Genomic DNA, 18,042 nt, shown 5'->3' with positions numbered 1-18,042 from the left:
AATATTGTAAGTTGGCTGATTCATGCTATAATTAATATTTTTGTGAGAAATTCAAATTTAATTAGATTATACTAATAATATGTCTAATAATTACATTTTGTGAAAGTCTCACCTAGAAGTCTAAATATGATTTTTTTTTTTTTTTTACCAGAGCACTGCTCAGCTCTGGCTTATGGTGCAAAAGTGAAAATCCCTTATGCAACTTGCAAAAGCATTTTGCTTTAGGCATAATTATCATCACATTTTATTGTAAATATTGTTACCTAAACGGAATGTTTGTGGTTTTAAATAGTTTAGTTAACAAGATTTCAAGTGCCTAGAAATTATAAATGGTAGTTGTTGTCTATATCCCAGTTTTACAGTGAGATCCTTAGAAAAGTGGCATCAGCATCAACTAGGACTTGCTAGAATTTTCTTTTTTTTGGCCTCATTACACCCAGACCAAGTCTACCAAATCAGAAAATGTGGAAAGGACCAGAAATCTGCGTTTCAACAAACTTATCAGGTGAGTTTGATGCCTTTTGGGTTTGAGAACAAGTGATGCATACTAATTTATATGCAAATGAGTTCATATAATTACACAGGTCCTCAATAACCACAAATATTTATAATAATCTTTATATAGATGCATACATTTATAAGTGTATACATATATAATTTATTTTAATGTGTGTATATACATATATATAAGATATGTCTGATCATATGTGTATAATGTATAACATAAAAACAAATAGCAAATTATCATCTATATTGTGCATACATAATATATATGTATATATATTCACTCTACACACATATACACATATTGTTTTGTACTATAAGACTTTTTTATAAGCTGTTTGGGAGAGCTGATTTAAAATAAAGTTTTAGATAGAAAATTTAGAATGTTTTTAGTTCATGACAATTAGATATTAAACTCAACAGTATTTTGTACAATATGAGCTATCACATGATAAATATAACCAGCTATTTTCCTATATATCATAATGAGAAACAAATACTTCTTATTTTTAAATTCACTAACTTAGACTAAGATATCTATTTTGATATGCTTAGCAGTGTAATAAAGTAAGTTAAATGAACAAATAAAAATCTTAGCTTTTATTTAAGAAATAAAAGCTAAGAATAATATCTCAAAATATATTTGAGGATGGTGAATGTAATTTTGATAAGACTAAGTAATAAGTACATTTTATTATCCTCAATCAAGAGATGCACAGCATGTATCAGCTCAGTTATGCATCAAAGAACTATGTTACCAGTATCAAATAATCCAATATCTTTGGTTCTCAGGTTATATATTCCTAAACTGTAAATACTAACATTTAGTTTATGTTATTTCGAGGAATGTTTTATAAATTGTTCTGTATTCTAGAAATAGAAAATAAGATTGAGGTTTCAGATTTAATTTATCTGCATTTGATAAAGAGACTTATTTGATTTGTGAATATAGTTTGACTGCATAAGACACTCCATGCAAAATTTTAAAAACAGAAAATTTTCCACTAATAGTGTTTGATCTTATTTTCTTCAGTAATTATATTGTTATTTGATGATACTGAATATCATGTTTCTATTATTTCCTCTCTATCAATGGAAAGCATATTCTTAAAAATGAAATAAATCTAATTAGTTCATTGAAAAAATTTGTTAAGTTTTATTCAGCAATTCTAGGTTTGGCATTTAACAATGTTTATAGTCTTTCCATAAAGCATAATGTAGCAAGAACATATTGATGATGTCACTGTCTGGTTATACAGAATAGTAAATTCATGGTAATTTTTCCTATAAAACAAACCAACTGAAAATAAAAGCCCAATAACAACTCATATATGTTAAAACACTACTGAATATAGTGACCTGTGAATTTATTATCTAGTCTCACATATGAGAGAATAAGAGTTATAACAGAAATGAAATGTTAAATAGGTATCAAGCCAGAACGTAAAACAATTTCTTATTTAAAATGTAGAAATTCCCAAATGCTGCTGCACTGAAAGAAAAGTATATGATTAATTCAAAGGATGAGAATAGTAAAGATGACGTTAGTGGCTATGTTCTGTATGATAAAGTCACCTGTTTGGAGTAAAATATATCACTTTAGCCAACCTGGTGACTTGTTGTTAATATTTAAATATTATTATAATTACTAAAAATGCCTATAAATTAAAAAAGAAAATTAAAAATTATCAGCAATTAAATGAAATTAGCTATTATTTCATATGTCTATGGTACTGAATTCCCCTTTTCTTTTCACTTTGACATTTAAAACAAACATCTGTATTATATATGCTGCAAGTAATCTCTAAGAAACATCTGGCCAGTAGCTAATTTGCATAAAATACATTAACAAATGAAATGCATTTCTACAGAAAATGTTGTAGTGATTTACATCTTGTCATGCAATATCGATACATACTGTGCATATTAATTGCTCACCATTTAATTTGTTAGAAAGGTGTATAACAAACAAGTACAAAGTGGAACGTATTTTGTTAGCCCACACTGCCCTCTTTAGGCAACACTAAGATAATAAACAAGCACAATTAGAAAAAGAAAACCTAAAACCTTTAAAAACATGGAATAGATCACACAGATGTTTATCTCATATTACTACTAGAGTTTATTCATTTTATAATTCTATAGAATTATTTTGCAATTCATTTTAGAATGTGAGTAGATAGAAAACTTATCATAATTAAAAATAGCTTTATCCAATCTCTTTTTTAAAAAGCAGTATGTTAAAGGCATACTATGCACAAATAACTGTTTTTACATATAGAATATGAATATGAGGAACTGATAATGATACAAACTTTATCTAATTTGAAGATATTCAACTTTTAGGACCAAAAAATGTTGCAGATTCACTGGGAATAGTCGATAAGAATCACACTCTTAAAAGCTATATATTAATCTGTTGAATTTCTGAATTTTAAAAAGTGAGGTGTTGGTTTACCATGTTCTATTTTCCCATGATTTTTCTTTCTTTTTTTTTTAAGGAAGAAAACCAACACACCTCAATCTATCCCTTTGCTCCATAACTAACCTGCTTCTGAAATGTTGAACACTTCTGAATGCCCACTATTTAAAGTCGGTGTGGAGGGCTGTGGGGATTCAGGAGTTATTTCTGAGTCCCCTGCTTCCAGGACCCCATCAACATCTCGTTCATTAACATCTGGAAAACTGAAATCTGTGGAAGTCTCATTGTCATTAACACTATCTGAGGTAGTTTGCCCTGATCCACTCTCTTCATCACTTGTAAGAACTGCCCAGGCTTTAGATTCTGGGGTGAAAGGAAGCAGGCCAGTGCCAGTCTGAATGTCAGTTTCCCATTTCCCATCATTGTGCTTTCTGGATAGTATATCTGTTGGTGGTGATTTATCAGGATTGTCCATATCAGTCTGACTGTCTGAGGTTACACCTGAGACTTTATTTTCTTCTTTAGAATTTTCAGATAATGAATATGAGATTGGGTTATTCTGATCCGTGAAACTGTGTTCCTGGATGTCTGATTCATTCATTACCTTTTCCTCTGATTCTCTATAGGAGAGGCATGACATACACTTATGTATAGATAAGCCATCACTATCTTGACCATCATAATCATCATCATCATAATCATCAGTATCACCATTGCCAACACCACCCACTGAATCAGCATCAAATCTGGCACTGTGAGTCAGCTCAGAAGTTGTTTTAGAATGAAACGGCAACTTGGTTGTGGTTACAGAATCATCTCTGTTGGGAGAAATAGCTGAAATGGAAGCAGAGACATTTCCTAAAGAAACAGAATGATCAGCAGTAGTAAGTGTTTCAGAAGCAACCGTCGGAACATCAGTGAACACCTCATCAGGAATAGAACCCTTGGTGGAGGTGCTAAGTTCATCAGAGTAAATAAGTTTATTTGTAAGTGTATTCTGTGGTACATCAATTGATAAAACAGGAGTGGCCAGTACATGCCTTCCTTCTGGAGGAAAGGCATGGTTCATCTCCAAATTGGCAGTTTGAAATAATTCATAATTACTGTACAATGAAGGTACCACTTGTTGAGAACTTTCGCTTTTAAGCAAAATTGGTTCAAAATATTTCTCACTTGCATAGGAAATGGTTAAACCGTGAAGTGAAGCAGTATGCATATTATAAGTTGGAGGAACATCAACAACTGGTACAGATGTAGAATGTAGCATGTTTTCACTTGAAGCAGAACTTGATGCCATGAGATGCAATACTGTAGAGCTAATTTGATCAACCTTGGGACTTTCAACCAATACTGGGTCACTAGGCACAGTTGCAAGGGCAGTTTTAAGCAATGTGTGAGCATCAGAAGCCTGAAAGGAAGGTTGCAGCAATGCTTCAGTAGCAAAAGAAGCTGAGGTCACATAAAATAAGAGTTGAGTGGAAGTAGGGTCAGAGGATGCTTGATCTGAATTTGCACTAAGTACAGATTTAAGCAAAGTGCCATCAAACGCTTGAGATACAGTATATGTATGCTGAACGGAAAAGTTGTTTTCTGGAACTTGACTAATGTCATGGTCAAAACCCTTAGTGGTAGTATAAGCAAGAGGCCCTGAAAGTATGCCCTTTGTGCTAGATGTGGACATGTGCAACTCTTGTAAAGATGCATTCAATTTATTTAGATTATCATACAAGTTGGGCATGGCTGTACTTTCAGAAAGATAAATCATGTCACTGAAAGAAGAAATTTTTAGTTCGGGCTCATTTCCATAGGTCATATCACTTTTAGAAAATGGTTTATTGTCATCACCAAACACAGATGTTTTATATGTAAATTCAGCTATAGAAATAGGTGAAGAAATATTAAGGACTTTCAGACCATCTGTATCAGGGAAGAGGAATTCACTGTCAGAGGAAGCTCCAGACCACTCTCCATCACCAGAGAGGCCGTGAGTAGGCTGCAGCAATGAAGCAGATGGGGTCATTAGTGAAGACATAGGCACTGGTGGTATGTGGCCAGGGCTGTTAAGTAAGGAACCCTGATGAGTTACATCGACAGAATCATGCACAGGTATTGCAGAACTGTAAAGAGCACTGAAAAGGTGTCGGGAGCCCTCCTTATCAGATAAGGCATAAGAAGGTTCAGGCCCTGAAGAGTGCGCATGCACCATGACATCACTGCTGGATGCTTCAACTGGAGAAAGCATAAGCATTTTATAAAGGGTATCAGATTCACTACCACCAAATCCCAGCGTCTCTGAAGCAGCATGAGTAGTGGTCTGATGTGACACCACATCAGTATATTGAGCAAGGCTGGGCTCTAGTAGCAGCTCACTCCCAGCCACTGGCAGAGGTACATGCAGGGATACCTTATCACTCTCAACAGCTGAAGTAACTTGTGGAAGGGTTTGAGAGACTGTATACACATGGCGAAACAATTCACTACTGAAGGAAGCAGAGGAAAATGGAAGCAGAGGTGCGCCATCGTAGGAAGATAGAATGGATTCAACTGACATATCAACACTGGGAAACACAGGCGTGGCATGCAAGGTCGAATCACTACTCGAAGCAGCAAGGGTAGTGTTGAGGATCTGATTGTCAAGCAACAGAGGGGTGACTAGAGGAAAGACTTCACTACTGTAGGAAGGTTGAAGAGGTGTCTCACCATTGTAGACTGGTTGAGTTGTCTGCGAGTGTCCCACATTGGCTGTGGAGGCCGAATCATGTTGTCCTGAGGAATGAGTGTAAGCATGAGGGGTTACCTCAGTTGGCAGGTACACAAAGGTGGAATAATGTGGCATTTCCAGATCTGTGACCAAGGGACCATGTGACATCAGGGAATCTTCAGATGAGGACTCGGTTGTCTTATCAGGTTCACCAATATGTATCTCTGTGGAATAAGTCTCTCTACCTGATCCAACATCAGGCTGTGTTGTTTCACCTGTACTACTAGGAAACCACACATTTCCATCAAAGGAAGGATCTTTTAGAGAGTCGTCTAGACCTGACGAAGCGGAGCCTTCTGAAGTATTTCTTGTAGATTCTGGTGTAAAGGTATCATATGTTGTTGCCTCTGGATTTTCTGAAGAAAATCCATACCCATGGGATATGTTCACAGAGATGAATGGCACAGTAGATGTTACAGGAGTGGAGCCTGAAGAATCGTCAGTTCCAGCATCCAGCTTGAAATTGATCAATAAACTCTCTTCCTCACTGATGTCAGTTGATACCTCTTGAGATTCCATTATAGAAACAGCATTTAAAGGCTGTACAGTCCCAGATACATTCACTTGTGGAAACCTGAGAACAATTTTAGAACCTTCATTTAGAGAACCTGAAGTGCCCTCCTGGCTGTCAGGTGGCTGTTCAGTCACAGTCTGTGAAGTTAAGTCTTTTCTGGAGTCTAATTCTGTGACTGGTTGGGAAGTGAAATCTAAAGACATGTTGGGAACATCACCCTTTCTGGAGAAATCACTTCCTCTTGTTGGGGATCGGTTTGTCTTGGCCTCATTGTATTTAGTCCCTATGCGATAGTAATTTGATGTAGTAGGAATATGGGGATCCTTTCTCCTTATTTGGTTTGTGACAGTATCTCTGCCAGGATTCACACTAGTGCCTTCTTCCATATCTTTTCCATCTTCTATCTGCTTTGAAGGAAAAAAAAAAGAACATAAAAGAATATAAAAGCAAAATCTCAGTAGGTTTTACAGTTATTTTTCACTTATGGGATCTTTGGATCTTCTTGTAAAACAATATCCCACTGAAATCCAAACTCCACAACAGTTATTATCTACTCTCTATGGAGTGTAATTAAACTTAATGGAAACACCCTATTTTTGGATGCCTTTCCTTTGTTGCTATGAAGGAAATAAATACTATCCAGTTTTAAAAGACACATATGTGTACTAATTTACTGTGAGCATAGTTCAACTTGGTAATTCATTTTTTGTTTTTATGCTTCTTTGGCATAGATCATCTGACAATAAATGAAACAGCAGTTAGGTTTTTATGGCAATGTAATTATTTCAAGGACCAGTGTACTTAACATGTTTGGAATGCTTCAATGTATATTTCATGAAATCATAAGTGTAACGTCATCATAAGGGGACAATTTAAGACTAGAAGAGGGTTTTGCTTTTTCTTTTAGTACTTTCTAATTAAGTCCTAAGCATTTCAAAAGACTGCCTGTCAAAATATGGTTCTGGTACTAGTTTAAAATATAGTATTTCCAGTACAAACAACAATCAGGTGACCTAGTCTTTCATGAATACTTAGTCATGTCCAAGGAGACATCTAAACACATGACTAGACATCTAACATGCAAAGTTTAAAATAACCTTGAACACATCTGTCTAACCAACTCTTTCAAACGATTTCTTCATCTCTATACATTTTTTTTCTATAATTCTCAGTAGATGGACTTCCTATTTGAAGAGTATCAGCAGGCTTTCCTAACACTAAAGCATTAGAAACACGAATCTATTAAATGCACCCCTACACCTTTCATCCTGTTACAGCTGATTTAATTCCTGAGTTTTAAATATACTATCCCCTATATTCTTGGCATTTCAACATAAATTCTTCCTTCTGTTTTGCATTTTCAACTTTGTTTTCCCAAACAGATCATTCTTGTGAGCTTATATGTATCCTATTTAAATGGATGCCTTACACATTCAACCTTTATAGTGCAAAGGACACCATGTGTGAAGACCCTGGTTCAATCACCTGGTTCCACGTTTATGAGGGGGAAACTTCATGAATGGTGGAGCACTGTTGCAGGTGTCTTACTTTCTCCCCCTGTTAATTTCTCAATGTTTCTATTAGGAAGTTAAAAATTTTTTAAAAAGGCAAAAATCACCATTGCGTGTAGTAGAGCTGCCATGCAGGCACTGAGTTACAGGAATAACCTTGTGGCAAAGAGAGAGAAAGGGAGGGAGGGAAAGAAGGGGAGAACGAGAGAGAGAGAGAAGAAAATCTGTGATTTACTGTATAGTATTCATTTTACCTCTCTTTTCATAGCTAAAATTCCTAAAAGGATTGCTACTTATATTCTTCATATGACCCAAAAAACCTCTATAGTATATCACAACAATACTGTTTTTTTTTTTATTTTTAGCTTAATATCTCACATGCCATTATCTTTCTACTGTAAACTTGTAGGTTACTATAAAATTTTCTTAAAGCAACACTACTCATCCTTTTCTTTTTACTATGTGTTTTTGGCAAAACTATTCACACATAAATGCACATATCCTCCATTTCATTTTCTAATAGATTTGAGAGTAGACTATGAGGTTCTTTTATTTATCTATTTTACTTTTTTTTTCACTTATAGACTGAGGTTCTAACACCTTTGAGAGTCTAATAAATATGTTGGATTATACATACATCAATACTGCCCAATTAATTAATTAAACTCTCTATGTAGCTAATTTGGCTCATGCCAACATTTTAAGAAGGATAATATTGTATCATTACTTTATAAATTTCTGAACTGTAACTATTTTAAGGGTTGTGCTGTATGTATACATAATAGAGTACTACTGACTCTAAGAAAGAATGAATACATCTTATAGCAAAATATGAATTCATCTCTTCTTAAAGCTGAGAAAAAAGCAAGTCAGTTATGTTTGTGAAACCTTAAGCTAATTTATATTTATTGCTAGAAAACTGCATTAGTTTTCAAACTGTATTTGCTCATAATACATATGTACATATGCATATATACATAGTATGAACAATCACACCCAGATTATACACATAATGTAAATTTTGATGAGTAGCAAGTTAGACCTAGGATGAAATGCAGTTATTTTTATTTTATTTTATCATCATTATTATTATTATTATAATTATTTATTTATAAAAAGGAAACACTGACAAAGCCATAGGACAAGAGGGGTACAACTTCACACAGTTGCCACCACCAGAACTCCATATCTCATCCCCTCCCTTGATAGCTTTCCTATTCTTTATCCCTTTGGAAGTATGGACCTGGGAGTATGGATTGACCTGTCAACGTCCATGTTCAGTTATTTTTACTTTATAACTCAAGGCAGTGTTAAATTTGACAAACATTTGTAAATTCCTCTTTAATTGAAGGCTATTTTTCTACCAACAAACATTTAAATATGAATAGCTTAGGACAAATAAATGGGTCAGAGAATATATACAATTTATATTTTTTCTTACCTTTCATATTAACTTGACATTTACTGATTAAGTTAATTATAAGTAAACTGTGGAAATCTTAAAAATCAGTTTAGTGTGGTTTAAGCCACTTAGAGATATTTGAACACTGAGAAATTCCAGTTTTAGCTATAATTATTTTTCAGCATTCACTGTATTTATCATTCTTAACTAATCTTTTGTATTTTTCTCATTAAAAAATCATGTCTATCAATTCTATTACTCTACAGTAAATGATGCAACATGAATTTTGGTAACCCGAAACCTACGCAATGGTTTCAAAGGATGCTTTTAATTTTGAAGCACTGGAATGAAAAAAATAGCTGTGTACCTTGAGTATCTCTCCAGTTCCAATTAAGTCAGGAAAGAGGTCGAGTTCTACAAAATTAAAAAAAAAAAAACAACAACAAACAGAATTATTACAAGTCTTATTTCATTATTTCAGTTGTGTGGATTTCTCTTCTGGTAAAAGAGTGAGTGGAAAGATAAAGACTTTTAAGTTTGGAGATTCAGAATATCTCAGAATAAAAATTTTAAATTTCAGTGTTCAACCTAACTGGACATTACAGAAGACAGCACTATACAAACTCATAGGAAATCACATTCAGAACATTTACTTTTATCCTATACTCCAGTTTCCTTGTTTGTAGCTCAGGAAAGAAAAGGAGACAGTGATATTCATAATAACTGAGTATAGAGACCCAAACACTTTTTTTTTTTCGTTTGTTAATCCACGCAGACTTACTTTCATTCTCGAAGAAGCACGAGGTTTGCTTTGTTTTGTTTTAAGAAGATTAAATGATTTTATTTTCAAATCCAGCTACTTTTCTTTTATGGTATTCTTCTGATTGAAGACCAAAATTATTTCTACTCTTTGGTTTTGGGTATGTACTTATTTGCATAAAGGTACTGTACCAGGTAAGGAGAATGATTTCCAGCAGGTCCAACTTAACTTGGCAACAAGAATGATCGAACAGAGTGACCCTTCTGCCTTCTCTTCAGGAAAAAAATGACATATGCTTTCTATGTGATAAACTAAACTGTCAGCTTCATTCAAATCTAATTTTCCTAACTGAATAGAATTACTATATTTCTCACCTATTTATATCCCTACTCTAAAACAATACCTGTCAGGACACAGCAGGAAAGACTAGGCGCTGGCTCCAGTCCCACTCAAATATGCTCACTTAAAAACAAACTTGATTATTTTTTATTTAAAAAATTATTAATTTGCAATAGAAGTTGGGGTGGGGAGAGACTTGTTCTGTCACATGTGATGCTAGGGATAGAACTCAGGACCTCATGCTTGAGAGTCTAACTCTGTGCTGTGCCACCTCCTGGACTACCGTGCTTCTTTTTGACCGAGTTGTCTGAGCAATCAGAAAGGAGTGACAGTATTACTGTGAGGGCTTGAGCATTATTATTATTTTATGGAAATTTATTTCATCTCCAATGTTTATGAAATTCATTTTCTCAATGCTGTCTCTCTTCTACATTTTATGCCTCTTTATATCTTTAAAGGAAATACATGCTCTGTGGAAATCTTCAAAGGCATTATTAAACTAACGTTAAATATTTATCAAATCCCCATCTGATTTGTAATACACACTTTCTTGAGCTTATTTTCCATCAGAAAATAACAAAATATGAAGAAATCTAAGGCAATAAAATATGATTATGTGTGTGAATTCTATTTTTTCTTTGTTTTTAAAATATTATTTATTTATTATTAGATAGAGACACAGAGAAATTGAGAAGGGACAAAGAGACAGAGAGGGAGAGAGACAGAGAGACACCCACATCCCTGCTTCACCAGTCGTGAAGCATTCCCCCTGCAGGTGGGGACCAGGGGCTTTGGGTCCTTGTGCACTGTAGTGTGTGCACTTAACTAGGTGCACCACCACCTGGCCCATGAGTTTTATTTTTACTTTATTATTTGTTTATTAAATAGAGGCAGCCAGAAATCAAGAGGGAAGGGCGAGATAGACAGAGAGACATCTTCACCACTGTTTCACCCCCTTCTAGGTGGTGACCAGGGGGCTCGAACCCTGGTCCTTGCACATTATAACATGTGCGCTCAATCAGGTGCACCACCATCTGGCCCTCATAAATTATATTTGGAAGATAATTAAAATAAATTTAATAAGTGAGCCAGATCGCAAGAGGATTTAGCTAAAGTTAATACTATTGACTTTATCTGCCTTAAAGATACTTAGCCTGAATAATTTCTTGTGCTATAAAAATAAACATATTTACTAGTAAAATAGTCTTACTTGTTAGCTCTCAATTATATTTTTCTTGTTATAATTTACCATGAAAGCATTGGAAACTTTTTGATCATTAGTGATGTCCTATTTATTTTTGTCCTTACTATGTCCATCTCATAATTTTCATGCTCAAATTGAAATTATTGTAATTGTCTGAAATAATTGTTTCTACCAAGAGCAGATGAGATCAAACATGTTTAGGGTGGTATGCCCATAGACTGAAACAACCGTTTTAACTCCCAAGAAAAGCAACTCTGTGAATTTAAAAATGAGATGCAACCAAACTGTGACAACCATGATTTTCTAGAATTAGAGAAGTTCCAGGTTGTAAAAATTTTCAAATTTAGTCTATGAGGCAATCCCTACTTGATTGGAAATGCTCTTGTATGTAGCTACTCTTTTTCATACACCTTTAAAATATTTTAGGACCAATGTAGGCAAATAATAATAAAATACTTGCTAGTTATATATATATTATAAAATTTCTTTATTGATATGTTATGGAAAATATTAAGTATAGTAAATTTCCTTCAACATATTCAAAAATGCTTTATAACTTAAATAAAGCCAATATAATCTACTTCATCTAACTTCATATTTTCAATGGACAAATCATCAGAGCAATGATTACACTGAAAACTGATCTCCTTTTCTTTCAGTCTTCACTATGTACATTGCATTTGGTTTATTTTGATCCTTTTACTAGAGCATAAATTATTAACGGCCATAAAATATGTAATATTATCTAATCATACCACTAGAGAGCATAAATAAGTTCAACTATAATTAACTTTGCTGTCTACTGCAATAAATAAGAAATCTTCTTAGAGCTTCCTCCCTCCCCCATCTCTTTTAAGTTCAGAGATTTAAGAAGCCTTTAGAGATGCTTTTTGCTTTCTAGTACTCTCAATGATCACATTACCCAAAATATGAGACTTTAATTTATTTTGGTAATATAGACCTGATTTGAATGGTATTCATTCTGATTTGCAGTTAGACTCAGATCATTTGAACTGACTAAAATTAAGGGGTTACTCAGGAGTATTTCCTCTCTCCCTCTCACTTTCCCCATGTAAACCAGTAGTCTTTTGGTATGTTTTCAAGAACCATTTCAAATAAAATATTTTTAGAATACGATTTCTATATTAATGGAGATTCTAAAACCCTACTTCTAGAAAGTTCAAGAACATAGCATTCAAAGGCCTAGCTGTGGTGACTGGTATAAAGCCTTGTACTGAGAACCCTTCCACCTGTTGTTTCCTCACAAATTACGACTGTTGCTTTAACAGTAATTGACATAACTCGGACATTACTGTTATACTAATTAGTACAAAACTTCTACTGGTTATTAAATCTTCTCACTTTATCAAAAAGACACTACAAGGGATAAAAAGTGTCTGATAGTAAAGAGTATCAAGATTTTCTTTTTTTTTTTTTGAGTGGACTACAGCTCATGTTTGTGTGATAACTAATAAAAACTATTAGCTGACTGTGGCTTTGCTTTGAGACACATGTAATCCTAGATTTTCCAAAAGAGCATGTGAGTGACACAGTAATATTCCACAACACAAAAAAGGCAACGCTGACATAAGTTAGCAAACAAGGCTTATTTAATTGTTTCAAAGTAAGCTTTTTCTTAGTGTAAAAAGTAAAGGCAATGTAGATCACAACATTTTCAAACTGTAATTTTAAAAGACCTTATATTGTAAGCCTGACACTATAATATGTTGTAGGCAGGCCACAGGTAGATGTATAGTGATTTAACAAAGATAGCTGTTAACATAACTGAAGAACACACAGGAAAATGTATTGATCTCATTCACCATGAATATAAACCATGAACACATATTTATCAAGCCCCATGCACTTAAACAACAACTTCTATAACTGTCTAATAATTAGCTCTATATTACTGAAGAGAAATTTATCTTAGTTCCAAATAAATAAATGTGTATTATTAAGTCATAAATATAATTTTCCACATAGTATTTGAAAAGACTATATATTTCTGTTTAACTGTAAAAAAGTTTTCCTTGGTAAACTTAAATTATTTTTTAATATAAATTTATTTATTAATGTTGAAATAGCAATTTATAATAATATTTAATAAACTCTGGTTTAAGGCCATACTGTTATACACAACAAATGTAATTTAAAAGCACAAGCAGTAAATTAAATTAGACAAAGTTAAACGAGCACTTGGAAGATTAAGTTTTTCTTTCACAGACATTGATTAGAATATTAGAAATCAATTTAAAAATCTATTCTAAAAGAATAAGGTAATAATGGTCTTTTCATTTATTTTGACAAAACAATAAACAATACATTATTAACAAAGTGCTTATTGATAGAATAATTTTATAGGCTATCTCAGAGTGTTATAAGGAAGATAATGTAATAACATGCCTGACAGGATGAAATGATGGCTTAGGTAAACAAAATTAACAGCAAACTCAAAAGTCACTTATATCTACATTAGTCAAAGAAATGATAAAAAAACAACCTTCAAATCTTATAGTCATACTAACCCAGAAGATAATGATACTATCAGAATTTCTACTGTGATATATTTATTATAAATAATATTTAAAACAACGTATTTTAAATAATCAATTCAAAATATATGTATTGAAATGTCACTGCAGTTTTTAGGATTGAAAAGGGTAAGTTCTCATGTTTTCTTTAAAAAATGAAAAGAACTTAAAGTTTGGGTAAATTTGCTTTCAATCAAGCAATTTATTTGAGAAATAGTTAAGGAATAATATACCTAGAATTTTACCCTTGGGCTTTTAAGAGGTATATTATAATGAAACATCAAATCAACACCATTTTTTACTAAAACATAACTACTGCTTTAAAATTCTGTAAGTCTGAGATTTCCATGGAGATTAAATGGTGTATCCAAATTAGCCTCCAGATCCTTAGAACAAACAGAAATTAAGTTATAGCATTTATTATTCTGTACAAATGTAAAAGTTTTACATCAATATTGCACATTGTATACAGACTCAGTCTAAAATAGTCATTTAGAAATCACTTCTACAGAAAATACAGGTTTGATCAGTTTTTCCATATGCAATAAACTTATCAAAAATATAAACCAAAAAAGTTTTGGCATAGTGTATTCACTGTGTAACAAAGGACAAAATACAAATACCTAAACCATTATTTTTTTTTATAACCGGGATAAATTTGTCTAGTGCACAGATATTAGAATAGAATACTTAAACTAAGCTCATAAAGTGATGGGAATGTATTAAATATCCTAAAAGACAAATTTGGAACACAGGAGATTTTTATGTTCTATATTTGGTCAATTAACATGTGATACAGGCCAACATGGAGCTAATATGACTTGATAAACACTTTTTTGGTGGTGTATTATTGAAAGCTGATATTCAGTTAGGGAGCAAAATGAAGCAGAACTGAAGCTACGGTAAAATAATCAGCTACTGTTTCAGTAAGACTTAGAATTCACATTTTACTTAAAAAATAACCTGCTTTTCTGGATTAGGGAAGAAACCGGCACACTCTAATGGTCACCACCTTTTGGTCACTACTAACCCACCCCATTATCTGGGGCCTTAGTCAAGGATTCCTTAGATTCCACATTGATATGATGGGACTAACCTTCTAACAGATCCCTCTTTCCACCATCACTAGTCATCACCATCAGGAACAACATCATAAACTCTCTTGTGGGCCTCTACAGGACCTTGCCCTCAAGGTAGAACAATGGTGGTAGAAATTGCCCCACTCTCCAAAGGAAGTCTGGGTCAAGATACTCTGCCACTTGAGGAAGACAGGTCCTGAAATGAATGCAGCCTAAAATGTTTCTAGCTATGACCATGGAATTTGAGCTCAGACTGACAGGGATGCAGATGTTACACAGGCTCCTGTGCTAAATATGAATAGATATGGGCTCTACATCAGATTTATGGAACTTACAGTTAACTGTATTTATATATTTTCCCCATATTTGGGAGCTACTCTTTGCCCTGATCCAGTTTTATACTTCTATTCCCAACTCTGACATATTTTCCCAGACAATACTTTTAGCCCACCTGCATGTTATCTGTCAGGCTCAGGCAAAAATTAGTAAATCATGGACCCCTTGGGATATACCTGAAATAGGTTTCTTAGATTCTTCCAACATTTAAACCCCAAATCTCATCAGCTATATTTTTACCCTTATGTTCTTGATTATTAAACAATTTGTTCTGCGTTATATCTTAGTGCTTTTCAGCCCCCAAGTTGCAGATCATACAATGACACCAAGGTGAATTCCCTGGGCAGATGACCTCATCAATATGTCTTGGAACCCCACCTCCCTAGAGCCCCCACCCAACTAGGGAAAAATAGAAACAGACTAGGGGTATGGACTGACCTGTTAATGCCCATGTCCAGCAGAGAAGCAATTACAGAAGCCAGACCTCCCACTTTTTGCACCCCATAAAGACCTTTGGTAGATACTCCCAGAGGGATAAAGAATAGGGAACATTCCAGTGGAGGAAATGGGATACAATTGCATGGAATTGTACCCCTCTTATCCCACAGTCTTGTCAGTCATTACACTAATAAAAGAATAACCTGCTCTTGAAAAACACAATGCTAGATGAAAGCAATAGGAAAAACGACTATACCCAAGTCACGAGGCACATTACTAGAAATCTTAATAAAGACAAATAGTCCTTTAACAATGAAACTAGGTACTAGCTATTAATACCTTAATTTGGGAGATATTTGGGAAAATTCTAAGGCTTATAATTTAAAAGGATTCATATTCTAACTTCTATTTACTTTTTTTTCTTTGTTTACCAGAGCACTACTCAGCTCTGGCTGATGGTGGTGCAGGGGATTGAACCTGGGACTTTGGAGACTCAGGTATGAAAGTCTTTGCATAACCATTATGCTATCTACCCCAACCCACTTCTAATTTTCCAATATATATATATCTATATATTTAGTATTTCACCACCACGGGTAGCTATGGTGAACTGATGAATGAACATGTTCATTGGAATAAAAGCCCAATGATAATCATAGTAACTACAAGGATTAAGATCCTGATAAGCAGAGACTACAAAGGTAAATTAATATACACCAGTTTACCTTTCTTTTTTTTAAATACATTTTAAAATTATTTATTTATTTTCCCTTTTGTTGCCTTTGTTGTTTTTTATTGTTGTAGTTGTTGTTGTTATTGATATCACCACTGTTAAGACTGAGAAATGGAGCGAGGAGGGGAAGACAGAGAGGGGGAGAGAAAGACAGACACCTGTAGATCTGCTTCACCACCTGTGAAGTGACTCCCCTGCAGGTGGGGAGCCAGAGGCTTGAACTGGAGTCCTTCTGCCGGTCCCTGTGCTTTGTGCCATGTGCGCTTGACCTGCTGCACTACCGTCTGACTCCCACCAGTTTACCTTTCATATGTTAGACTGGAATATGGTGTATTTCACATACTGTATAACCATTTCCATTAAAAACAGAATTTTCAGTAGATAATTTCCTAATGGGAAGGATCTAAAATTATTTTTATTTATGTATGTGTATGTATGCATTGTGCTTTGTATTGATGTTGACACCTCATACCTGGTCATTTCATAGTTCCTAGGCTGACCTTTACAGTTTTTACTTCAGATAGAGGTCATAGAACCAGAGCTTCCCCTGGTGCTATCATATAGTCATGTGACACCGGGCTTCAAACTTGGACCATTCTCCTTATTGGATAAACTATCTTTCTAAGCCTGTCTGTATGTTTAAATATGTATATAAATTGCATATTCACATATACATGTATACATGCACATATGTAAATCTCTTCTATTATTTTAAAAATGCTTATATGCACAAAAGAAAAATTTAAATTTAATCACAGAAATTTGTAAACTGTCAAATCATGATGGCTAACACTTGACTCAATTATTGCATATGTTTTAAGATCAAAAGATTTACCGTGATAGAATGCATGCAAACAGATACTGTTAGAAACAATATTTTTTATTTGTTTTTATGAAATAGTATTAGCAAATCAACCAAGAGGAAAGCACTCTTCTAAACTACCAAAAGTCCAAAAGGTAGATGAAAATTTCAAAGATAAACTCTTGAAATACTCTGCATAGCCATTTCATACCTCACATGATCCTAGGATTGCAAGCATACTTACTACAAAATGTTTTGGGGGCTGAGTAGGGAAACAAACATATGTAAAATGAGCTCTTCATTATCCCAAACATTTCTTAATATTTACACAGAAACTTAAATCTGATAATCATCACAGTTATTACAGCAAACTTTACTGCTCTTATTTTACAAATGGAGACTACAATTTTAACAGGTTTGCTTATTTTTTTGCAGTAGATTTGCTGAATGAAAAGTGGGTTCCACAAAATTACCTGATAATGCAGATTAAAACAATGATTTTGGTTATTAGTAAAAAAAATAATAAAGCCAGAGAGAAAGCAGTAATATATCCATTAGAATAGTAGCCATGTTTACTATTATTAATATTACTGTTGTTATTGTTATATCTTACCAAAGCATTGTAAAGCCCCAGCATCTGGTGGTGTTATGGATTGAACCTGGGACCTCTGTTGTATTAGGCATGGGAGTCTTTTCCCAGTCT

The 18,042-nt window shown here is 33.8% G+C and overlaps 1 protein-coding gene across 1 annotated transcript in view; it reads right to left on the bottom strand.

Annotated features, from left to right (window-relative positions):
- The window catches only part of PTPRZ1 (protein tyrosine phosphatase receptor type Z1), a 220,877-nt gene that overhangs the window by 49,421 nt on the left and 153,414 nt on the right, over nucleotides 1-18,042 (bottom strand). Inside the window, exons 9-10 of the mRNA XM_060195756.1 lie at nucleotides 9,482-9,528; nucleotides 3,053-6,608 (exon numbers count right to left, since the gene is read on the bottom strand). Coding sequence (XP_060051739.1) covers nucleotides 3,053-6,608; nucleotides 9,482-9,528 — 3,603 coding nt within the window. The remainder of the gene's footprint in view (nucleotides 1-3,052; nucleotides 6,609-9,481; nucleotides 9,529-18,042) is intronic.

Source organism: Erinaceus europaeus, chromosome 8, assembly GCF_950295315.1.
Source record: "Erinaceus europaeus chromosome 8, mEriEur2.1, whole genome shotgun sequence".
In the NCBI taxonomy this organism is placed as follows: Eukaryota; Metazoa; Chordata; class Mammalia; order Eulipotyphla; family Erinaceidae; genus Erinaceus; species Erinaceus europaeus.
The sequence above is the reverse complement of the archived record's forward strand: the minus strand, read 5'-3'. Positions and strand labels throughout refer to the sequence as shown.